General features: G+C 50.9%; 1 protein-coding gene across 2 annotated transcripts in view; it reads right to left on the reverse strand.

Moving 5' to 3' along the window:
* Positions 1 to 24,395, reverse strand: part of ALK (ALK receptor tyrosine kinase) — a 767,947-nt gene that overhangs the window by 35,580 nt on the left and 707,972 nt on the right. Inside the window, exons 13-23 of one of the 2 annotated variants that reach the window (XM_030921204.1) lie at positions 19,448 to 19,598; positions 13,458 to 13,589; positions 12,197 to 12,341; positions 8,849 to 9,031; positions 7,536 to 7,634; positions 6,896 to 7,048; positions 5,456 to 5,560; positions 3,327 to 3,513; positions 2,507 to 2,597; positions 2,334 to 2,398; positions 703 to 832 (exon numbers count right to left, since the gene is read on the reverse strand). In XM_030921204.1, the coding sequence (XP_030777064.1) occupies positions 703 to 832; positions 2,334 to 2,398; positions 2,507 to 2,597; positions 3,327 to 3,513; positions 5,456 to 5,560; positions 6,896 to 7,048; positions 7,536 to 7,634; positions 8,849 to 9,031; positions 12,197 to 12,341; positions 13,458 to 13,589; positions 19,448 to 19,598 (1,441 nt within the window). Of the gene's footprint in view, positions 1 to 702; positions 833 to 2,333; positions 2,399 to 2,506; positions 2,598 to 3,326; positions 3,514 to 4,672; positions 4,716 to 5,455; positions 5,561 to 6,895; positions 7,049 to 7,535; positions 7,635 to 8,848; positions 9,032 to 12,196; positions 12,342 to 13,457; positions 13,590 to 19,447; positions 19,599 to 24,395 lie in introns of those variants that run through there. The other variant, XM_030921206.1, reaches the window with a different exon arrangement.

Below are 24,395 nucleotides of genomic sequence, written 5' to 3' on the forward strand. Positions count from 1 at the left end.
GTTACTTGAGTAGTGACATGGCTGGCATGAAAATTCCCCTCTGTATTTGTCTCTAGTTTGGTTTTCCAGAGTCAGCAGGCCATGAGAATGGATCCAGGCTATAGAATGCAGATATGGTTTGGATTTGTGTCCCTGCCCAAATCTTACGTTGAATTGTAATCCCCAGTGTTGGAGGAGGGGCCTGGTGGGAGGTGAGTGGATCATGGGTGTTCTCATGATAGTGAGTGAGTTCTCATGAGATCTGGTTGTTTAAAAGTATATAGCACTTCCCCCTGCATTCCCTTCTTTCTGCTCCAGCCATGTCAGATGTGCCTCCTTCCCCTTCGCCTTCTGCCATGATTGTAAGTTTCCTGAGGCCTCCCCAGCCATGCTTCCTGTACAGCCTGCAGAACTATAAGCCAATTAAACCTCTTTTCTTTATAAATTATTCAGTGTCAGGTAGTTCTTATATAAATGCAAGAATGGACTAATATAAATGCATTGCAGGAGCCTTGCACAAGCTCCTTGGGCCTGGGGCTTAGCCATCATCTACCTCTGTCTTCTGTTCATTCTCTTCCAGTCAGTCACCCCCCTATCCAAGCCTAAAGTTGACTTCCTGGGTTCCACCGAGGAACTTGCTACCCAGGCTGCCCACTCTTGCTCCTTCCATCCTTGCTCCTGTCCTTGGCACAACAACTGCAGCAAAGACTGGTTCTCACTCACCGGGCGAGGGCGGGTCTCTCGGAGGAAGGACTTGAGGTCTCCCCCTGCCATGAGCTCCAGTAGGATGAACCGGGGCAGGGCTTGCAGGCTCACCCCGATGCAGCGAACGATGTTCTGGTGGTTGAATTTGCTGCAGAGCAGAGGGGGATATAACCAAAATTAGCTGAGTCTGGGTGAATGTTAGATTGGGGGGAAGAGGATACAAAGTCACATTTTCAGCAGCTACAATGTATAAATACATTCTGTAAATAGGGGCAGCAGGGGTCCTGGGCTGAGCCTAAACCCAGAATCTCACTGGTGAGCAGGTGGGAAGAACCAGAGCAGGCTCCACAGGAGTTCCGTTTGCAGGAGAGGGGCTGGAGGTGCGAGGATGTTGCTCAGGCACTTGGGTGAGAAAGTGTCTCAGGGGGCAGGAGGGTGTCTGTCTCAGATACTGGTGCACGGACTGGGCACTAGAATTCATGGTCGATTTCTCCCAAGAAGGCCTCAGGCAGAAGGTGAAGCAAAACAACTGCTTCTAAGAGAGACTGGGTGAGACTTGCCAGGTGACAGCGTGTGAAACCGAGCCAGGAAAAGGGGATGGCCTCATGAGTCCATCAGTTTCCTGTGGATTCCTCATGGGAGGGACCAAGACTTGGGTTTTCTTGTTAACATGATCCCTTTAGAACACACAGGCAGTGGGGCCTAGGAATTCCACATGGGCCAACATATGCATGCATGTGTGTGCATACACATACATGTACACCCCCCCAAGTGTTGAAAGACTGGGTGATTAGACACCAACATATAATGGTTAGTTACCACCAAGTAGTGACATTGAGCGATTTGGGTCTTCTTCAATATAATCTCATACTTGCCAAGTTTTATTCATAATCAGGAATTACATGTATCATCAGAAAATAAATGTTATTTTGTGTGTTCTCCTGTGACTCCAGACCTCACAGCCATATCGCTCACACTGCCTGGCCTTGTTACCCCTGCCACTTCCACCAAAGGGACATCCCAATCTGCCCCCACCTGTCAGGATGTTCAGAGTCTTCCTGGTGTGATGGGGGCCATGAGCCCCCACCTGATCTTGAGGTCAAACATCTGCCTCCTCCTTGAGGGGATCTGCTGCCACTGTGGACGCCCTCAGGAGCCACAGGCACTGAGACTCTCAGCTTAAATACAGACCCTGGAGCCTCAAGTCAAAAGATGCAGCCAGCTGAGACTCAGCCCTGCTGACGGGAGCCTAGGATGGGGTGGCCTCCCATCATATTAAGAGCACATTTACTGGGATTGGTGAAGGGTCTTGGAGGGAGATTATATCTTGTACTGTCAAAGTCTAGCATGCTCCATTTCTTAAGAAAAAGTGAGGGAAGAAGAACCGATGGAGAACAGCAGGGAACTGGTTACAGACCGTGACATCGGTGGGATTATTAGGCTACACAGATTTTGTTTCTGAAACAACCACCAGGGGTTGTTCCAGTCTGGTAAGAAGTGTCTAGAATGTTTGGAAGTCTCCTACTGGAGAAAAGGGGACATGCTGGGGACAACACCATTTCCCTTGGAGAGATCGATCTGTTAGAAACCTCTCCAGGTTCTTCGGGGCAGTGGGGAGTTGGGATGAGGGTGTCTCTCTGTGGCTTTACCTGATGATCAGGGCTTCCATGAGGAAATCCAGTTCGTCCTGTTCTGAGCACACCTCAGGCAGCGTCTGGGCAGAGAAAGGGAGGGTGGGGAGGAGGAGGAGGCTGTGAGCTGACAGCCGCAGCCTACAGAGTCTGCAAGCCAAGGGCAGGCTCAAGAGTGAGCCACTTCTTACCTTCACAGCCACTTGCAGGGGGCTTGGGTCATTGGGTACTCCGGACACCTGGCCTTCATACACCTCCCCAAAGGCGCCATGGCCCAGACCCCTGTGCAAAGGAGAATACAAGATGAGACAGAGTCAAACAGGCCACAGTAATGAGGCAGCTGGGGCTCCTGAGCCCGGGGCTCACATTTAGTGGACAAACACAAGAGGCAGGGGATAACATACAGTCAGGAGTAACACCCTCAACACGGCTGTGCTATGCAATCTCGGACTTCCAGTTCTTCATCTGAAAACTGGAAAGAAGGATTCCAACCAGGGACTCATGACAATGGTCAAATGTTTATTCATTCAATCAGTAGTTATTGAGTCTGATATTTGCCAGGGACACAGGGGTGTATGAACCATGGCTTTTCCCTGGGGAGGCTTATGCTCCTTTAGGACAGACATATCACCGGGGGGTACTGGCTGGGGAGTGCTGCCAGTGAGTGACAGAGGAAGGTACAGTTGCTCTAGATGCTCAGAGGAGGGGCCCTTTGCTCCCCTGCTCCCCTGGAGGGAAGCAGGGCCAGGAAGCCTTGGAGAGAGCATACCTCAATGAATTTGGAGGAGAGCCCTGGTTCTCCTCTCATTGTATAAACTCCATAAACATATAGGAGTTAACTTAAACCAACACACATGGCCCTGAATGTCAAGGCTTGTCTTCCTAGGAGGGCTAGGGGTGCCCATAGGGAGGGCTCTGCTGACCTTTTGCAGCTAGAGGAGTCTGCTGTGATAACATTCAGCCCCTAAGACTGCAGCCCCTCTCCTCCCAGGACGGCAGCAGGGTGCTCACCGAATGAGGGTGATGTTTTTTCGCGGCACCTCCTTCAGGTCACTGATGGAGGAGGTCTTGCCAGCAAAGCAGTAGTTGGGGTTGTAGTCGGTCATGATGGTCGAGGTGCGGAGCTTGCTTAGCTTGTACTCAGGGCTCTGCAGTTCCATCTGCATGGCTTGCAGCTCCTGGTGCTTCCGGCGGTACACTGCAGATGGATGGTCAGTTGCAACATGGCCTGGACCAGGCAGCCTGGCCCTTGAAGCACTACACAGGCCACTTCCTACAGGAAGCCTCCCTCGATCTCCGTATCCTCCCCTGAGCTCTGAACCTTTCCATCATACTTAGAAATACTAACAAAATGATTTTAGATGTGAAGGTGTGTCTTGAATTGAAACATGATTTAAAGTAAATGTAAAGCTAAAAATCACAAATCCAGAAAAGAATTATTTGTATTATACAGGGCAGAGTCATGTTAGTCTGGGTCCTCCAAGAAGCAGACTGGAGACAGGATTAGACCCAAGATGGTCTGCAGATTTTATTAGAAGAAATGCCCATGAGAGGAAATGGGGAGGGAGCCAGGGAAGCCTGGGTGAACCAGCAGACCGTGTTGCAAGTCTGACCCCATGTGAACGAGGGAGGGAGGGAAGGTTGGGTGGAAGCACCCTGGGTGCCATGCAGCCTAAGGAATTTTCAGCAAGGCCCTAAGGGGTTCTGGAGCCAAAGTCAGTCATCAGAGGAGTCCCACGGCTCCCAGGAATTGGCCTGCCCTAGTATTTCTGCTGTGCTCAGTCATGGGGTAGGGCAGCTTCACTGCAATCACAGCAATGGACTGGAGGGTGCAGCTGGGATCTTGGTCAATTGTGTTTCCTGTAGTTGGAGAACTGCCAGCCGCAGAGTTGGAGAAGAGCCACATAATGAAAAGATCTCTAAATTGGTGTCTGGGGATCTGTGCTCTAATTCCGCCTCTTGTTACTTACCAGCTGAGCCATGAGGACCAGGTCACAGGACCTCTTTGGACAGTAGTTTCCCTCTCTCTAAGCAGGGATGGTAACTCCTGCCCTGTTTCCCTAACCACTCCCACTCCCCACCCCCAGGGTTGTCAATGAAATGAATTCACCCACGTAAAATGGTTTTGAAAACTTCTAAAGAGCTCTACCAATGTGAATGACCATTATCACTCCTACATGTGAGGATGTTCTGGAAGGCAAACTCCATGGGAGCCAGAACAAAATTGTGATTCAGAGGGTAGATTCTGTGTGTAAAGCCCAGCCCCCCGCCACACGGGCCAGGGCACACGAGTCACCCACTCTGTGCTCAGTTCCCTCCTCTATGCTATGGACCGACCATGATCAGATTAGGGTTACCTGAGGATTGAATGAACTGAAATGTGCAAATTGCTGAGCATGTAGTAACCATGCAACAAGTGTTAGCTCCTATTATCCTGTCCCTTTGAGGGATGGCACCATATGGGGACGCAGCGTGTGCCTGCCATCTCCCTTCTACCGGAAGATCCCTTCGCCTGCAGGGGCCTGGCCTGCGAGGGCTCCCAGGAGCCTTTCCCTCTGTCCTTTTCAAGCCTCTGCCCATCTGTACTGGGCATGTCTCTGCCAGCAGTAAGGGCTGGTTGGGACCACACTGAGCTCTCTGTGACCTGCAGGTCAGCTCACCTTGGCTCACAGGCTGAACAGAAATATACTCAGAAACCGATTTTCCCAGCTGTCTACCTGGAGGGTAGTGGAGGGCTGGTTTGGAGAAGAGTGGGCTAGTGCATTATACAGGGTGGGAGCCAAACGGGAGCTGTGCCGGTGGAAGCACATGGGAGCTAGAAGTGACGTCTAGGGGTGGGGATGAGCTTTCCCCGTCGTGAGGAACACTGAAGAGAGCTCCCCACCCCCTGATCAGCCAGAGGATACACACGGGGATGAGGTGCAGAATCAGGGGCTCCTCAGGGAACTGCAGCTGCTCTGGTCGGGGGAAGGTTGGGAGCTTCGGTTTTGGCTTGGCCTGGGCTTCCCTAATCACCACCCCACTCAATTCCAGGGACTAGCATAACAAAGTGACACCCTGGCACCCGTGGCACAGCCTGAGACACCATTCAGTCCTGCCTTCCCGCCCCCTTGGGAGTCCCTGGGGCTCTGTGCACTCACCAATCATGATGCCGGAGAAAGCCAGGACCAGGGCAGCCACGAGGGCAGAGGTCACCACGGAGAGGATCAGTGAGAGTGGCAGGTGCGGCTCCGGGGTGGGCGACACTGGAAGACAGGTCCCAGTGGGGCACCGACAACCACACCCTTTCTCCTTTGAGCTGGTCCCAAGTCAAAAATAACCTCTCCAGCTGAGACAAAAACTACCTGCTCCCTCCCATCGCTGGAGACCTTGTCACACTTCTCTTTTCAGAGAATCATGGGCAGGACCAGACTCATCCTGGTTTTACAAGCTTTTAGCTGTAGCTTTTGAGTGGAGGGAAATTTAACAGGGATGAATATCAATGGCGGGACGCTGGTTCAAAACATGAGCTGCACAACTACAGGGTGAGGATGGAAGGTGAAAGGAAAGTAGATCTGGAAGAGAGGTGGGGGCCGCAGGTGACCAAATAACAGGGTGTGCTCTAAGTAACACCCTCTGAGGCTAAATTACTTCCCTGTGGCCCTGAGGCGCTGGGCTTAGAGTGGGGAGGGGTCCTGTGCCCTCTGCTGGCCAGACTACACAGAGGCATCGTGCTTGCTACTGGACACTACATTTCAAAAGGGACATCGACAATGGAACACATGCAGAAGAGGGACACCGGTGCGGCGGGGGGAGAAGACACAAAACTGCATCTTGTATGAACTGCTGCAAACAAACAGGTTATTTAATATGAAGAAGAGTTAAAGGAGGAGGATTGGGCCAGGTGCGGTGGCTCATGCCTGTAATCCCAGCACTTTGGGAGGCCAAGGCAGGTGGATCACCTGAGGTCAGGAGTTCGAGACCAGCCTGGCCAACATGGTGAAACCCTGTCTCTACTGAAAATATGAAAATTAGCCTGGCATAGTCGCAGGCGCCTGTAGTCCCAGCTACTCGGGAGGCTGAGGCAGGAGAATCGCTTGAACCTGGGAGGTGGAGGTTGCAGTGAACCAAGACCACATCATTGCACTCCAGCCTAGGCAATAGGAGTGAAACTCTGCCAAAAAAAAAGAAAAGGAGGAGGATGGGAGCACTGTCTTCAAACACTGCACATGAAAAGCTGCTGCTGTAAGGAAACCTAGGAGAGGAAGGTTAAGGGGACAGCGCTCCGGCTCTGAAACTGCCCAAGGGAACAGAGCGCCTTAGGAGCAGTGAGATTCCTGTCACTGGGCATGTTTACGTGGGGGCAGAATGGCCCCTCCGTGGGGATGGTATTCTGTACTAGAGGACTTTTAAGACTCCTTCAGGAACCATGGCCCACCTTTCACACAGGGGTCAGAGCACTTGAGCTGTCGCAGGTAGGGGAGGGACAGAAAGCTTACAAAACCGAATCCAGGGTGTCCTGGAACCCAGAAACCACTTGTGGTCATGTGCCAAATCTCAGGCTGTCTGCCCCTCTGCCTCCCCCGGCCCCGCCCCCTTACCAATGCAGGAGACGCCATCCTCTGCCAGCACTGTCCCGTGGTCACAGAAGCAGATGACCTTATGGCTTTCAGTGTCCATGTGACATTCGTCTACCTCACAGTGACTGCAGTTTAGATAATGCTTAATATTCACTTCCCCATGGCCTTCCATCACTGGTGACAAGGAGGGACGGTCAGTCACGGGCCGAGCCTGCTTCCCCACTCCCAGCCTCAGTACTATGTCTCCAGGTGGTCACTGTGGGTGCTCTGGTCCCTGTTCCTAGGTACCATAGCCACTGGAAGCACAACTGTGTAGGAGAGTCTTCCTGTGCATATGGAGAGTGCAGTGGAGGCAGCTGGCATAGGTGCCTATGGATGTTTGCATTTGTGTGGGAGGAAGCGCACATGTGATCTTTAGGTTGGCTGGTGCAGGTATTGGGCTATTATTGTTACCTTTCCTAGGATTCTGCCTCTGCATTCATATTAAAGCACACATCCTGACTTCCAGGAAATGTGGTGACCTGCGCTATAGGAAGCTTGCCTGCCAGGGACCCATAATTGTGCCTCTGTATCCTGGATACATGTCAGAGACTCTGAGGTTTTAGCTTGGTGGGAGGACTGACCTAAGGAAGTTTGTTCTGCTGCCTGGAAGAGGGGCTACCTTTTAAAGCTGGGGTGTACAGGATGCCCAGTGGACTGATGAAGGAAACCCCATCTTCTCCATCCATTTCGGGGTCATTGTTTGAGGCTGCATTGCCACCTGAGTAGCAAACCAGAGCAGAGTTTAACATGGGGGGTGGGTGCCAAAATCAACACACATGCACATCAGCAGGGCATGCAGCTCTGGCCAAAGTTAGGGGGTCACTGGGGACCTCAGGGATAGGGATGCGGGGAGGGAAGGGAGGCTCAGGGCACAGAGGCTGCACGTGGGATTTGGCCCAGTAGAAGCTGGGTGTGTGGCTACTTTCCCCTCAGGTCCAGGCCAGCTCCGATGGAGGAGGGGTCTCTACCACTCTGCTGGGGGCCCACTAAGAAGTGGTTAATGTGAGCAAGAGTCCGAAAAGTTCTAGTCCCTCTAGGCTGGGATACGCCCATGGTGCCTCTCCCAGGACTGGTCAGAATGAAGAGCTGCTCTCCAGCCCCACTGGGTCAGGGTTGGGTGTGGCGGGGTGTGGGGATTGTGGGAGATGAGCCCCTGTACCCTAAGGCTCCTGTCCCTCCTTTCATCTGGGGCTGGGCTATCTTTGGGCTCCCCCCTCGGGCTCCTCCCACCCACCCAGCTTAGAAAAGAAGAGCATGTGGTTAACACAAGCATCTTACACACAGCGTCAAAGCAAAACACAGACACGAACACCACAGAGCATGCATGCATTCGTCCTAATCTGTGGGGAGCGGGGAGCCATCGTCTCCCAGCCTCTCAGCTTCAGAAGGCTCCACTGACTGTGCTCTGAAGCCCAGATGAGGCAGCTGGGGTCAATGGCCGGCTGCTTGCTGAAGGGCTGGGCTAAGCCTGCCTGCAGTTGCCCTCGGGAGTAGCTCCCGTCAGCAGGAACAGCAGCACCCTTCAGGAAGCTGGTGGGCTGGGGTAGGGAGCAGGAGTGAGGAGTCCATGAAACCACAAACCCGCCCCTTCAGGAGCTGGCTTGGCCAGGCCATCCAAGGGAGGCTGCGGGAGTCCTTACGGGTGACTCAGAGACTACTCTGGAAAGCCAAAGCCTCTTTATCATCGACTTTGGGGGAGATCAAGAATCACATGGGATCTTGATGTTGTCGCTGAGGAAGCCTGGAGGCAGGATGCTGGCTCGAGAGCCAACACCCTGCCTCTGGCAGGTCCAGCCAGGCAGAGAGGGAGGCGTGCAGTCACATCACAGTCCACACTTGGGCAGGCCAGGGGAGGGCCGGGAGAGGGCAGGGAGGTGAGGAACCTAGGACTAAGGGGGAGGGAGTGACACCTTGAACACGAATCATCTTTACCTATATATCCTCCGCCTCCTCCACCTGAGGAGCACCCCCCTCCACCCCCTCCGAAACCCCCTCTTGTCTCCCACCCCCACTTCTTCATGGCCTGGGGGCAGGAATGTCCTCCGGTGGCACCCTCCAGCAAAGATTTTCCGGCCCAGAGCAAGGAAGTGTTATCATTCCAGCCACCTCCACCACCTGCGGGAAGAGATAGGGAACCCGCGTGAGGATGCTGGCCAGAAGGATGCAGGATGCCTTGGAGGGCGCCTGCACCAGCTCCAGCTCCCAGGGCCCATCTTCAGTAGGAGGCTGCTTGTCCTAGGGAGACCTGTTTGGCCACAGCTGAGTACACCCAGATGAGAGCGTGCCTTGTACCCCTGCTTCCTGCCAGTCCTCTCTGGCTCAAAAGGAGGGGCTGTGCTTGGTTAAGGATTGGGGGAGGTGGGCAGACAGGCAGCATGGTGACTAAACTCGTTCCTCTATCTTCTCTTCATGTCAGCCAAGCCCCATAGCACTGGACCTTCATTTCATTAACTGCCTCCCATCCTAACAAGAAATGGGACTCATTAGTCTTTGAGCAGCCAAATGTCAAAACCCTGCACTAAAGTTCCTTGCAGGAATCCTGGACTAGGCACCACAGAGCCCACTGCTGTCTGTGAAAGCATGGGCAAGAACGCCCATTCTGAGCCTGTGTTTCTTCACTTGTAGCTTGGGGATAATAAGACCCAGCTCACAGAGTTGATGTTAAGATCAAAGGAGACAGTGAGTGTATGAAATGCTCCACACACTGCCAGGGGTGAGGAGTGTCAGGGGCTTGAGAGGCAAAACACACGCGTGCAGACAGCCTCACACCTGGGCTCAGCCTGCTTAGAGGTTCTCCAGGGCCAGGCTCTCAGGAACCGCTCCAAGGTCAGGAACAGAAGCCCTGGTCAGTGGTGGACAATGCCCTGGCAACAAAGGCAGCCTCGGGGCTGTGCCTCCCAATGCCTGGGGCTGCTTTGGGCTCTTGCAAAGGAAGCTATCTACAGAGCCGAGGTTGAGTGTAGCCAACCTGTGTTCCGTTCCATAGGACATTTGGACAGACATGTACAGTTGTCCCTCAGTATCTGTGGAGGATTGGTTCCAGGATCCCTCCATCACACCAAAATAAATGTCCCTTTAGATAAAGTGGCATAGTTTTTGCACATTCTCCCATAAAAAAAAATCATCTCTAGATTACATATAATACCCAATACAGGGTAAATCCTATGTAATAGTTATTGTATTGTTTAGGGAATAAGTCTGTACATGTTCAGTAAAGACTGAACATGTACAGACTTTTTTTTTTTTTTGAGTATTTTTGATCTGTGGTTGCTTGAATCCAATGAACACAGAACTGATGGATAGGAAAGGGTGACTGTATCCTAAAAACCCTAAAATCCTTTCTGCTGCAGCAGATGATGTGTGGTGGGGACCTGGAAATTGATGGTGGAAGGTAGAAACAGCAGTGTGTGTGTCTGCCGGAACCCTACGGGTAAACCGGCCTGGCAGGGTTTCTGGAAGCACTTGTGGCCGAGATTCCTTGGGACCAGAGGGACCTGTAGGTGGATAATTGTCTTGTTAGAAAGAGGAAGCGAGGTTTGGAAAATGAAGCTGAGGTCAGGAACAAGCTTGAATCTAGAATGGGGACAAGCAGAGCTGAGACGAGGCCATCAGGCAAGCTGGGGGGACTTTGTCAGCCATGAAACCTGCAGGGGTGGGTGCTGAGCTTGGATTTTGCTGTCCTCCCTTCTGCTCTCAGAGGAGGGTGTGGGCCTGTCAAGGCTGTTGTCATGTGGCAGAGGGAAGGCCCCTTAGGCGTGATAGGGGCCAGAAGTTGGCTCTGGTGTTTGTGCAGGGCTGTGAGCAAGTGCATAATAAATAAATCAGAACGAGATGGTGGAGACCACGTGCTGTGCTTTCATCCTGCTCAGCCCCAGCTGAGGAGGTTTCTGACCCCATACCCATCTTGCAGCCTTCGAGCAAATGTGTGGAAAGGAAAATAACCCATATCAAAATCAGAACAACGGTGTTTTAAAAATACGAAATGAGCCACTGGCCAAACGCAGTGGCTCACGCGTGTAATCCCAGCACTTTGGGAGGCTGAGGCAGGCAGATCACTTGAGGTCAAGAGATCGAGACCAGCCTGATCAACATGATGAAACCCCATCTCTACTAAAAATACAAAAATTAGCTGGGTGTGGTGGTGCGTGCCTGTAATCCCAGCTACTCGGGAGGCTGAGGCAGGAGAATCGCTTGAACCCACGAGTCAGAGGTGGCAGTGAGCCGAGACCGTGCCACTGCGCTCCAGCCTGGCGACAGAACAAGACTCTGTCGCAAAAACAAACAAACAAACAAACAAACAAACAAAATTGTCTCCATCACTAAACAGCTCAACCATGTGGAGAAAAAAAAAAAAGTCATCAGGCCTTGGTGAGCCCATTGGCTCTCCTGTAAAACAAAACAGGAATGGTATCCGCCTGGAAACCTGCAGGGTTGTTTTGACAGCACATGTGCAACAGAGGCAGAGGTGCTTCAGGGTTTCTTAGGTGCTGGGCCTCGGTAGGGGTGCTGTGAATGTCACTGGAGAACCTCATGGTAGACCCATGACTGTTTCTACTCTTCTATCTCTAGCTGTCTCTCAATTGAGAGACAGTTTGCACATTTGTTTTAATTAATCCCAAATCTTAAATGCCTTCTAAGATCCTCCCACAGTCTGATTGTGTGGAAAAGAAAATACAAAAAGGAATTGCATTTTCTGTCTTTAGGGATGGCTGACTTTAGAGGAATCAGGGAATTGATACTCTCTTCCCTGCCTGTCTCGCATTTTTGTGCTTCTGGCTCCCACTAATGAAGGAAGAGAGCTCAGCCGTGGAGAGTCAAGAAGGAGATTTTCCAGTGGGGTATGCTTGGGTCTGGCAGCCCTGGGCCTGGAGGTCTGTACCATAGGGGTCTAGGGGGCCTGACATTGCCCAGAATTTTTTCATCTGCTCACATCTTAACTGGGTGGCCCATCTGCCCCTTCAGGAAGAAGGAATCTCTGGCGGAGGCTCTAACAATTGCATGTTGGTAAAACCCACGGAGGGTCAGCTGGCTGATTGATGGCTGCTCCCTGCCTCACTTTTTCAGTGACCTTCTACCTGTCCAAGCTCCAGGTCAGCAGGACAGCCTGCAGGGCTCCCAGGGTGCTGCCTGCCCTCCCTCCCTGGATATTGGGACCAAGATCCAGAGCTCCCAGCATCCCAGGTGCCAGTGACTAAGATGCCCTCAGGCATGCGATGGCATCAGGGCCCAGCTGAAAGCCTGAGAGAGGTTCCGGGAGAGGGCATGCTTGCGGCGCTTTACCTGCGGCTCCGGAATTGCCGTTCAGCCCTAGAACTGAGGAGTTATTCTCCAGTCTCTCTGGGTGGAACGTGTCTGTCTTGGCCCCATAGGCCCTGCCGCCACCTCCGGCTGCAATGATCAGGGGCACCGGCACTCCATCCTTCATCTGACCAGGGAGACATTGAGACATTGAGAAACCCAGCTGTGCTTCCCCCTGGAGACCCCAAGCCCTGGTTAACTCAGCCTGACTGAGGGTTTGCTAGGCAGTGGGGTGACCTGGTGACCTCTCAGTGGTCTGAGGTGGTTTGCGGGCTCTGAACCCTTGTTACAATAACCCATTGGCTCCACAAGCTTCTCTATCAGTCAGGGTTCAACCAGAGAAGCAAAACCTATATACCAAAAGCAAAATATATATACCAGGAGGTGGGGGTTGATCTTAGAGGCTGCTTCCTCTACTTCCTCCAGCCCCTTTCCTGAAGCTCCTCAGACTGGCCTCAGAGGTCTGGATGCTGGTGATTAGAAGCAGGTCTCTCTATGCTCTCTCTCCCTCATTCTTAGGGGTCTCTGACTCTGGCCCCCAAAGATTCAAGATTAAGCGCTCAGCATCACAGTCCTGTGGGAGGACCTAGCAGGTGGCCTCGGTCTTCAGTTTCTGGCCTGGCTGTGATGATGTCAGAAAAATCCACCTTAGGACAGAGAGCTGGTCCAGGAGGGCACAGTAGAACCCTCTGAAAGTAGGATGGCAAAGGCTGTGCATGGTGAAATTGAGCTGCTGTATCAGTAAGAGAAGAGTCTACCCTTTCCTGGACAGACAGACTCTATATTGCTCTGGATCTCAGTCTGCTCATCTTTATTTTTTAATTCTTTTATTGGTTTTAGAGACAGGGTCTTGCTCTGTTGCTCAGGCTGGAGTGCTATGGCGTGATCACAGCTCACTGTAGCCTTGAACTCCTGGGCTCAAGCGATCCTCCTGCCTCAGCCTCCCAAGTAGCTATGACTATAGGTGCAAGCCACCACAAGTGGCTAATTTTTAAATTTTTTTGGGTAGAGACAAGGTTTTGCTATGTTGCCCAAGCTGATCATGAATTCCTGACCTCAAGCGATCCTCCTGCCTTGGCCTCCCAAAACGCTAGGACTGCAGGAATGAGCCACTGCACCTGACCCTGCTCATCTTTAAATGGGGATAAGAGCATCTGAGGTGTTTCTGTCCCAGGGCTGTCATGAGGCTCTAACATCGCAGATTCACAGAAATCTGGTGGAAATCTGGCGGTGCAGACCTTACCTTAAATACGTAGGTGGCTCCACCCCCTCCTCCTCCTCCTCCTGCCCACTCATGCACGCTTCTGTTCACACGGATTTCTTCTTCTATCACATTGTTCTCTCCAATGCAGACTTTCTGGATTAACTGGTTTGTCTGTAGAAACAAAAAGCACGTTAGGTTTGTGGCCAAACCAGAGTTCTCCACTTTGCAGCAGACAGAACTTCTATGCTTAAAAACAGGATCTGACTCTCTCTCAAAAAAACTTACAGTTGAGTTTAGGAGGCAGAAAAATACACTAATAACTGTCCCTCTGGGCAGTGTTGGGGAAGGACCACAAGGATGGCTTAGACAGAAAATGCTAGGAGAAACTGGGAGCGAGAGAGCAAGGTTTTATTGCTGTGAGGACGCCTGTAGGAGGCGGCTTTTAGTTGAGCCTTGAAGGATAGGGAGGTTTTTTTGTTTGTTTTGTTTTTTTTTCACAGAGAGTAGGGCAAAGTTATGTCATTGCAAGAACAAAGAGTGGCATGAGCCCAGAGGGAAGTGGGTGAGTGGGGTGTGTGGGGGAAAAGCACAAAGGTCTCTTTGGCCCAGAAGTCTATCAGGACACAGAAATTGTCCAGGATGACCTGTTTCGATCCTGTGGGATGAAGAGATCTGAGAAAGAATGGGAAAGTCATATGTGGTGAGATGGGGCTGGAGGGAGCGCAAATTAGGTGGGTAGAGAGAATTAAACTGAACAGTCTGATCGTGGCTAGAGGCCTGGAAGGCACTGCGAGGAGTGGACTTCATTCTCTAGGAGAGCCATTCTCTCACTGAGAGCCATCGAGGTTTTCTGAGAAGTCACAGCTCTGAAGCATCAGGAGGACAGAAAAAACCAGCAAAGGCCAGACTCAAGTTTTATTCCCAGTTCTTCTCTGGGAAAATCAGTTCTCCCTTTTGGACATCTCATTCCCCCTAGCTAATGTTCCATTTCTTCCCTCCGGAATCCCTGGCACAGCCCTCTGCTTGCCTTGTAGAGTGAGCCCTGCAATCAGGAAGTCTGGATTCTCCACCCACCCCGGGAAACCGTGACAGGGGCCCTTGATCTCTGATCCTCCAGTGTGGCTGGGAATAAAGACAACACAGGTCATTGTGGCATTTACTGAGGGTAGTACAAGTAAGGCGTCTAGTGGAGCGCCTCACGTATAGTGGGAACTGAGTAAATGGCTGCTGTTCTTATCTGTTTTCTGAGACAGAGTCTTACTTCGTGCAATGGCACGATCTCGGCCCACTGCAACTTCTGCCTCCTGGGTTCAAACAATTCTGGTGTCTCAGCCTCCCAAGCAGCTGTGACTACGGGTGCACACCACCATGCCCTGCTAATTTTTGTATTTTTAGAAGAGGAGGGGTTTTGCCATGTTGGCCAGGCTGGTCTTGAACGCCTGACCTCAGGTGATCCGCCCGCCTTGGCCTCCCACAGTGCCGGGATTACAGGTATGAGCCACTGTGCCCAGCCAGCTGCTGTTCTAATTTAGATTCACTTCTAAATTGGGGCTAAGGTATTAGAGAGCCCTCAAGATTGTGCTGGAGATTCTGTAACAGAATCCTGGAATCAAAAACAGCCACACCTGCTTGTTGGCCACCACAGCTCAGACGAATTCTTCAAACATCAGCCTGACCTTGGAGGAAAGTAACTTTTCTTTCACTTAATAGAAAAAAAGCCAGTAAAACATCACATTTCCATTGATGCTGCTTCGTAACCAGCCAGTGGATGCAGCCATTCTTCTTGAGCCACTTCTTAGGCTAAAGCACTCAGGGGTGCCGGCAATGAGTACTACAGAAATTTCCAGATAAATAGCCGAGAAGCAATTTGTTCCATGGCATTTTGGATTTAATGATGGAAATAATTTGATATTTCTTAGAGTGGATTTAGTGTGGGTGGAAGGCTCTGAATTGCTATTGTAGAGAGCTGGCATTTTCCGTACGTATGTGCAGCTATGTCCTGGCCTAGGGGGAGACTCCTGGGAGGAGCCTGCTCACTGCCACCTGGCACAGGCATGAGTTGCAAGAAATGTGCCCTGAGGGTTGGCCCTGGGGGTGAGCTGTCAGCTGGGCAGAGCACAGGATTCCGGGTCCAGTCTGGGTTCTTTTTTTTTTTTTTTTTTGAGACAGGGTCTCACTTTGTCACCCAGGCTGGAGTGCAGTGGCGGGATCATAGCTCACTGTAGCCACAAACTCCTGGGCTCAAGTAATCATCCTGCCTGGAGTAGCTGGGACTACAGGCACAAGCTACCAGGCTTGACTAATTTTTCTTTTTTCTTTTTTTTAGAGACAGGGTCTTGCTTTGTTGCCCAGACTGGTCTCTGACTCCTGGCTTCAAGTAGTTAGTAGCTGGGAGTACAGGTATGAACTACCATGCTTGACTTATTTATTTATTTATTTATTTATTTATTTATTTATTTATTTATTTATTTATTTATTTGAGACAGGGTATTGCTATGTTGCCCAGGCTAGTTTCTAACTAAGTGATTCTCCTGACTCAGCATTCTCAAAGTGTGGGATTATAGGCATGAGCCATCACACCCTGCTCAGTCTGGGTTCTTGATGGCTCTGCCAGAGATTTGCTGGGCTATACTAGGTGAGGCACCCCGCCTCCCTGGACTTGTCTCCTCATTTGGAGATGGAGAGGCTGCCCAGTCTGAACCAGTGGTGCTAAGAAGGTCCACCCCCTCAGCCTCTGCTCCATCTCCTCTCTTGGCTGGTGGGCAGCAGTGGGACCTACGGGATGCCCTCCCCTCGTGAACAGATCTGGAGATTGCTGGGATGGGGAGGAGAGAGCAGTGGGGCTTGAGGATGGGCTTTCCTGTAGTTAGAGCCTGAACCCGTGCTCCTCACCCCGCCCCTGCTTCTGGTGTCTCCTTTAGATCAGGTGGGGGTGGGAAGCGGTCGAGGCTCTTGCTGGACCAGTAGCAGCATTCGGAGGAGCTGCGGCCCTTTCCTCATCTGACTTCCAGGACTTCCTATCTTCTTGTATCCTCTCCTACCTCCCTGGTTCCTCTTTTTCGCCCCCCTTTGCTGGTTCCTCTTCTTTTCCTGACCTCTAAATGTTGAGGGTCCCTTAAGTTCGGTCCTCGCTTTCTTCTCTATCTGTACTGCATCCTAGGCAATCTCATCCTGTCTCAACTTTATGCTAATTTCTCCCATATTTATATCTATTTATATCCCCAGCCTGGACCTCTCTCCTGAACTCCAGTGGCCCGTTTCCCATCGTCCACCTGTCTGCCTGTGGCTGTCTACCAGGCCTCTACAACTCAGCATGTCTGATATTGAACTTCTGATCTTACCCCCAAATTTGCTCCTTCCACAGAGTTCCCTAAGTCACGTGATGGCAGCTCCCTTCTTCCAGTGGCTCAGGCACAATTTTTGGAGTCATCCTTGACTCTTTTCTTTCTCTTAATTTCTCATTCAATCTGGCAGAAAATCCTTTTGGATTTGACTTTCAAATTACGCCCAGGATTCAACCACTTTTCATCCCCTCCACTGTTACAATCCTAGTCTAAGCCATCATCATCTCTTGCCAGGATTAATGCCATAGCCCTTGAATTCATCGTCTTGACCCTTCCCTTGTATCCATAGATTCTTCAATGGTAGCTTCTTCACATTGCAGCCAGAGTGAGCTTTTTAATACACATACCACATTATGTCACCATTTGCCTCAAAACCCTCCTATGGCTCCAACACGTCTTAAAGTGGCCTGATCCAGTCCTATTACCTCTGCCTCATCTCTTACCTACCCTTCCTTTTGCTCCCTCTCCTCCAGCCTGAGTGTTCCTTGAGCATCGACGAACCTCTGGGACGTGCCCTTTGCTGGGGTCACTGTTTCCCCAGATATTCCCCCCTCCCTCTCCTCAAATGTAAGTTCCTTGAGAGCAAAGATTTTTCTTTTGTTCACCAATATATCCCAAGTTCCTGTAATAGGGATGGCACAAAGTAGGTGCTCAATAAATATTGGTTAAATACATTTGAATGAATTGAGTGCTGTCTGGATTGTGGGCTGGCTCTTCATAATATTTGTCTTGCAGGGGATGGTAATGGTGGGATTTAACATTTAGAACAGACTTGGCTGCCTAGGGGACATTTGGAAATGTCTGGAGGCTTTTGTGATTGTCATTTCTGGGGGTTGTTAATGGCGCCAAGTGAGCAGAGGATAAGGATGCTGCTAAACATCCTGTAATACACAGGACAGACTCCCGCCTCTCCCCACAAAGAATTACCTGCTCCAAAATGCCAATAATGCCACTGTTGAGAAAGCCTGATTTAGACTCATGCCACCAGGGGAGGTTTGGAAGGAACTGGAGAAGCAAAGGCTGAGGGCTGTGTGTGGGCACGTGTGTTGCAGTCGAGGGTGGGGAGGAGGATTCTAGCAGCAGCTGGAGCCCATTTCCAGCACAGGAGCTCCAGTGTGGCCAGGTACATAGAAGGGCAACTCCCCACTGCCCCCATAGATGTGCAGTTGAACCAGCAAAGCTGCCACATCCGGCAGTTTAATAATTTTTTATTTTTATTTATTTATTTTTGTGACAGAGTCTTGCTCTGTTGCCCAGGCTGGAGTGCAGTGGTGTGATCTCGACTCACTGCAACCTCTGCCTCCCGGGTTCAAGTGATTCTTGTGCCTCAGCCTCCCAAGTAGCTGAGACTACAGGTGTGCGCCACTACGCTTGGCTAATTTTTATATTTTTAGTATATACATGGTTTCACTGTGTTGGCCAGGCTGGTCTTGAACTTCTGACCTCAAGTGATCCTCCCGCTTTGGCCTTCCAATGTGCTGGGATTACAGGTATGAGCCACTGCACCTGGCCCCTGCAGTTTAATTCTCACAGTCCACTTCATTCTCTTGAGAATTGTGTCTAGACACCATTTTTTCTGCCTACAGAGAAGTGGAGATGGACGTAGTGCCTGACAATGCCATTTTCCCCCCTTTCCAAATGTCTCCTCAGGAGTGGAGGTGTGAAGCCACAGGGAAGACGAGTTACTCTCCCCACATGCCCCCGCTATGCCTTGCCCGACCAGCAGAGGCAGCTGCCCTCTGTCCTTGGCCGAGAATCGCCGCCTTCCGCCTGCTTGGGAACTTCCTGTGCGTCCACAACGTTTGAAAGCTAGTAGGTTGATTAACAAAAATAATAAAGTGCAGCAACCCCGAGGAACAACTAGATTTCAATTGAATTTTTAAAAAAGATGCGGTCCTGTGAAAAGACATAACTGATTACAGTCCAATCAAGTGAAAGTCCCTTGCACAAGATAATGCAATCTTTCTGCTTAGATGAAAGAATTACATTAGTACTCAATAAATTCCTGTGAAAATTACAGCAGCCTGTAATTTAATGGCTTAATATATTATATTAGGTTGGAAAGTCCCAATTATAGTTGCTAAATAAAAGTTGGAGTTGAGACATTTTTTATGCAAAAGGTTGCACTAGCTAAGCTTACTCCTATCGTTTCGCCTTAACCCCGAAGAGGGAGAAGGGAAAGGCTGACCTTTACTTTTCATGCTTCCTCAGCTCCTGGTCCAGAGCCTGGCTCTTAGGAGACTTGAATTTATTTTGTGGAAGTAAACTGCTTTCTCGGTAGCCTCTCTTCCCACATCTCTCTGCCAAGGATGCTCTCATATAAGTTTCTGGGGAAAGATCTGGGGGTCCTGGGTGCTAGAACATGCCTCAGCCCCTTTTCCCAAGCAAAAGCTGTGATTCAGGTGAGGGAGGGTGGGGCCTGACCCAACCAGGAGATTCACCCTGCAGGGTGCTGAGTTCCTGCTAGGATGGCCAGCCCTGCCAGGTCCTGCCTCCCCCCAGCACAGGCAAGAGGTGAACCACTGGGGTGCTGGGAGTTTGCACGACTGCTGTTTAATTACTCTTTGCTGTCTCATTCTCCTGGTATGAACTTCCAGGAGGAGGGTGTTGAGTGCTGGTGCCTCCAAGAGGCCTCCCCGGAGCCTGAGAGAGTACAGATGAGAAACCCCTGCTCTTGGCACTTACACTGGGGCAGGCGTCCTCTCCCTGCTGCCCAACCAGGATGTACAGCGTGTCATCTTTCTCCAGGTTGAAGATGCCCAGCACAGACACGCCGTGGGACCGCATCATGGTGTTCTTCCCGCCTTTCCCGCCAGCAGCTCCGTAGCCTGAGATGCTGTAATGGGACAAAGAACGTCGGCTCCCGCTGTGGTATGAAGACTCTCCCCCTTCCTGCCAACCCAGCAGCTTCCAGTGGGCTGAGCACATCCCCGTCATGGTCTGAGGGTTCTCCCCCATATCAGTCTCTGCAGAAAGGGATTCCTCTCCCCGTCTTCAGGAGAGGATGGTCAAGTTTAGAGAGGGAGAGGGAGTTGCCTCAGTCACAGAACTAGGAAGGTAAAAGACTAGTAAAGGGTGCAAGAGAGAAAGAGAGGAAAAGGGCAGGGAGGAGGGAGGGAAGAAGGGAGAGAAGGAGGGGAGAGAGAGAGGGAAACAGCAGAGAGAGAGAGAGAAGACTATATGAATGTGGCATATTGGGGTGATGGTTTTCTGAATACGTAGGATTTCCTCTTTATGGTTTTCTCTCCTTGTCCCAGATCAATGGACTCATGTGACCTTAGACAAGTAACTTCCCTATTCCTCATCTATAATATGGGGATAATAAGTGAACTTGCCTCCTAGCCTACATGTGTTATGAGGATTAAAGAAATTAAGACATGTGGTCTTAGAATTGTGGCTAATAAGCACTCAATAAGTATTAATTATTATTATTATTATTAATGATGGTAGTAGCCATAATTGACTTGGTACAAAGTTGTAAAGTCTCTCCATGGGGTCTGGAAACAAGGAGGTTCCGCACAGAATGATTGAGGAAAGCAGTGTGTATGAGCCAACTGTCTATTCCCATCCCTCCTTCTGGAGCAATATGTGTGCAGACAACAAACAACCCATCATGATGAAAATAAAAACAGAGCGTGGGGATGGGAGATGATTTCTGCTGCCTCTTAGGTTGCGGCAATGAAGTCAAGGAAGGATGGGGAAGAAAAGAACTCTCTTCTGAAGTATATCAGAAGGGCGACACGTTTTGAAGACAGCTAGCGCACCAGCTAACAAATGGGTCCCCAGAGACCAGCTGCCAGGGTACGGGACTCAGGAGACTTTCACATCCATGTGTATTCAGATCCAAGGTCTTTTATGAAAAACCAGGAAGAGATGCAAGGCAGTTTTGCCCATGTGCACACACAGTAGCTCCTTTATCTACAGTTCCAGGAAGTGTCCCTTCTTCCCAGTGTGTGAGGGGCTCCCAGAGCTCTCGCAAGGCAGAGCCCACGGCCTTTCTGCAGAGGCTTTTTGCAAACACGGCAGGCAAGGAACTGAGGTCTTCGTGAAATGCAAATGGAGAGTCTAGTGCGCACTGCCCTGGTGGGTGCCTGGGCATTGATGGGAGTTTATCGAATGTTGGGAGGGGTGTAAGGCTTTGTGGACCTGAGACAGCTCCAGGCTCTTCAAGAACTCCCAAAGAAACTGGGGAGATGATCTTCATGATGAAAAGAGAAGTCTCACCATAGGGTGGCTACATTGAGGAGGCGAAGTGGAGGGCTCCGGGGCTCCCTGATCAGATGGGGCCATTTCCTGCCCCTGTGCCCTCTCTGAGCCCCAGCCCCTTCCCTAGTAAGAGAAGCATCATTTTCATTCCAAACAACACAATAGTCCAACAAAAGGAGCTCATGGCTGAAAGCTCCGGGGAAGCTGCGAATCTCTGGCCAAAGTAAGGGTCGTCAGGTGCTTAGGGCCAGGAGGGAGATGGGGGACTGCAACAGGTGGTTGTGGGGTGTGGGGATGGGGTGAGGAAGGCTGATGTTGGCTTCATGTGGAGATTGCAGATGGGTAGGGCTCTGAGACAAGCAGAAAGAGGTGGTGGGAATTGGGGCTAGTGTGAACGGAAGTGAAGAAACAGGGAGCCTCTGGTATGGCTGGCTGCAGCAGGTAGATGGAGTGGGAAGCTGAGGGCTGTAGGTTTGGAGAGGGCTGTGGGCTGATTACCAGCATCCTCCAATGTGCCAGGCATGATGCATGCTCACAGGCACACGGCATCACCCGATAGCCATAAACAACAAATGTTATTAATCTCATTTGACAAATGAGGAAACTGAGGCTCAGAGGGACTAAGTAACTCATCTGAGGCCACACAGCCAGTCAGTGGCTGGCTATGGTCCAAACCCTTGCACATCCCCTCTTAGAGGTCATTTCCTCCCCAGTGTGCTGTGGGAAGCACAAAGAAAGGGGTATGAGAAGCTATTCGCCCCTCCTAATTCCCAGACCCTCAGCCATACACTCCCTCCTGATCCATTAGAAATGGACAAGGTGATAACGATAATTAAAAGGCTGAGAAAAAGGAAGGCTTATTGGTGAAAGGTAAGAGGAGGCAGCATTATCTAGCTCAGTGAACCTGGGTAGGGGACGATGTGGCGGCTTCCTGTAGTCTGGGGACAGCAGTGTGGATGGGCCCCAACTCTGACCTGCTCACTTCCCCAGGTTTCTGGGGCCTGGTCATGCTGCATAAAAAGTCATCTCCACCTGAAGATGTGGTTTGCTTGGAAAACTTCTGCCCAAGTCGAAGTCCTCGACATACCCACTCCTGCTGTGGTTGAGAGGTAAACATCAGGCTGCCCATTCCTTTTGGCACCATTTGCATAGTCATTTGCATCAACCATGCATTATGAGTCATTCTGAACTCTTTCGTATGTTTAAATTTAGCCAAATTATTATATTTTAGACATTGTTTGTTCCTGACTCCTTTTACCCTTCCTAAGCCTTCTTGGCTATTTTTCCCACCCTGCTCCCCTCAACCACCTTTGAAAGCCAGCCCCATCTATGTCTTGACCTAGTTCTTGATGGTGAGGTGGGATGGAAAAAGCCCTGGGCTCCAAGTCATCTGCTGGTTCTTGCCCCCGTTCTTCTGACTGTGTGACCTGAGGCAACATGGCCCATGTCTCAGAGCCTCAACTTCCACTACTGAGGAAGAAAATGAAGACAAGAACCCCTACTGTCATGGGCATACAAAACGAATCTGAGAAGACTGCAAACCCATGGAAAGCACAGGGCAAGACCGGGGCTGGGGTCAGCTTTCTAGATTCCAAAGCAGACAGTAGAGCTTGGCGAGCAGGTGTCCGTGGCTGGGTTGTACTTTCCTGGGTAGTGGCCTCAGCCCCACATTTCCAACCCAGACGAGAGGCTGGCTTCAAGTCAGGGGGAGCAGGCAGCTGCCTGCCTGAATTAATTGCAGGGGTCCTAGAAGGAGTAGCTCCCTCATCGGTCCCCTGAAGCCTGAAATTCCACCATTAGAGCTTCACTCCTCTGGAAGCTTCTAGTTGCTACTACAGGGCTGATTGCCTTCGGAGTGGGATGTGCCACAGGTAGAAAAGCAAGGGCTTGAATGCAGACAGACCTGGATCCAAATCCCAGCTCTGCCACTCAGGGCCAGGAGTAGGTTGAGCCCAGTGAGGTGCCTCCCTCCCAGGGAGGACCTTGCACTCTATTGACCCCGAGAGGAAGCACCTCCTTAAATTTTCTGCCCAAGGTGCTTTGCTTACATCTCCCTGGTCCTGGCCCTGCCAGTGTTCCTCACTAGCTGTATGACCTTGGGTAGGTTATTTACCCCCTCTGAGCCCAGATTCCTCATGTATAAAAAGGGGATAATAATACCTACCTTGGAAGGCTGCTATGAGAATTAAATGAGATGATGCTTATAAGGGACCTACTTCAGAGCCCAGAGGATAGCCAGTGAGTGACAAATGGCAGCTGCTGTCATCCTGTGCCCCCATGGGTTAGCCTGTCCACTCCTTTTCCGGGGGTGACTTCTGGGATGCAGAAGGGGACCAAGTGGGTGAACCAGGGCATGGCCAAGGGGGTCAAGGCTGTTCAGTTTCACCCAGAGCCCATTTCTTTGTAAAGCACAGGGCAGCCTTAGCACTTTTGAAGACTCCTGCACCCTGTGAATCATGTTACACAAACTCATGCTACGATAATAGCCTCAGCCTGCCTCTTCGAAGCTTTCTCCCCATCCCTTGTAAACAATTTATTTTTGATGGTTGAGAAACAACAAGAAATTAATATACCTGCCACTCAAGTGAGGAAAATGACTCACAGTGATTCCAATTTACTGGAAATTACAAGATACTGCTCTCAACGAGCTGATGCTGTAATTTTTTTGTTTTTCCTCATCTAAATCCATGTCCCCTGGTCAGAATAGATGTTTATTGGGTTTGTGTTTTGTATTATTGACTGCGAGCCATTGTTACCTGATGTAATTGAGTTGTGAATCTTTTTTAAATAAAGAATTAGCAGCAAATCAAAGTGACTGCCTGCCGGATCCTGAAATGAGAGCACAGTTGGTGTGTAGCACAACCACAGTGTCCACACCCACATGGGAGATCCTAGGGGAGAGAGCGGACCCCCACTCAGAAAAACGGAAGCGCCCCATTCCTTTCTGGCACACCCTCCAGAGGAGCGGGAGAGCAGCACCTTGCTGTGGGCTCTGCCTTTAACTCCCCGTGGGATCCTGGGCAAGGTCCTTTTCTCTCCTGTTTCTCAGTTTCCTCATGTGTGAAATCAGGATGGTGAGGTCTGTCCTACCCACCCTGCAGGGTTATTGTGATAACACATGACGCGTGTGAGTGTGGATGGAGATTGGACAGCGGGAGATTTCTGATCAGGTATATGGTTGTATTTTCCAGATAGGGGTCAGGGTTGAAGGGCTCAATTGTGGAGGCAGATGCTTTTCAGTGGGGCCGGCCCAGGTTCCACTCTTGTTGCGTCAATGAGCAAGGTTCATGCTCTGTTTCTCCCTCAGCACCCTCCTGGCCAGTGTAGCCCTAAGTACCTCGAAACACCTGAGCTTGCAGGGACCTCAGTGACCTCTCTCCATAGCCTCTCGCTCTGCAGATGGAGCCTCCGGAGAGGAGGGAAGACA

This window comes from Rhinopithecus roxellana, chromosome 17 (genome assembly GCF_007565055.1).
Source record: "Rhinopithecus roxellana isolate Shanxi Qingling chromosome 17, ASM756505v1, whole genome shotgun sequence".
Taxonomy (NCBI): domain Eukaryota; kingdom Metazoa; phylum Chordata; class Mammalia; order Primates; family Cercopithecidae; genus Rhinopithecus; species Rhinopithecus roxellana.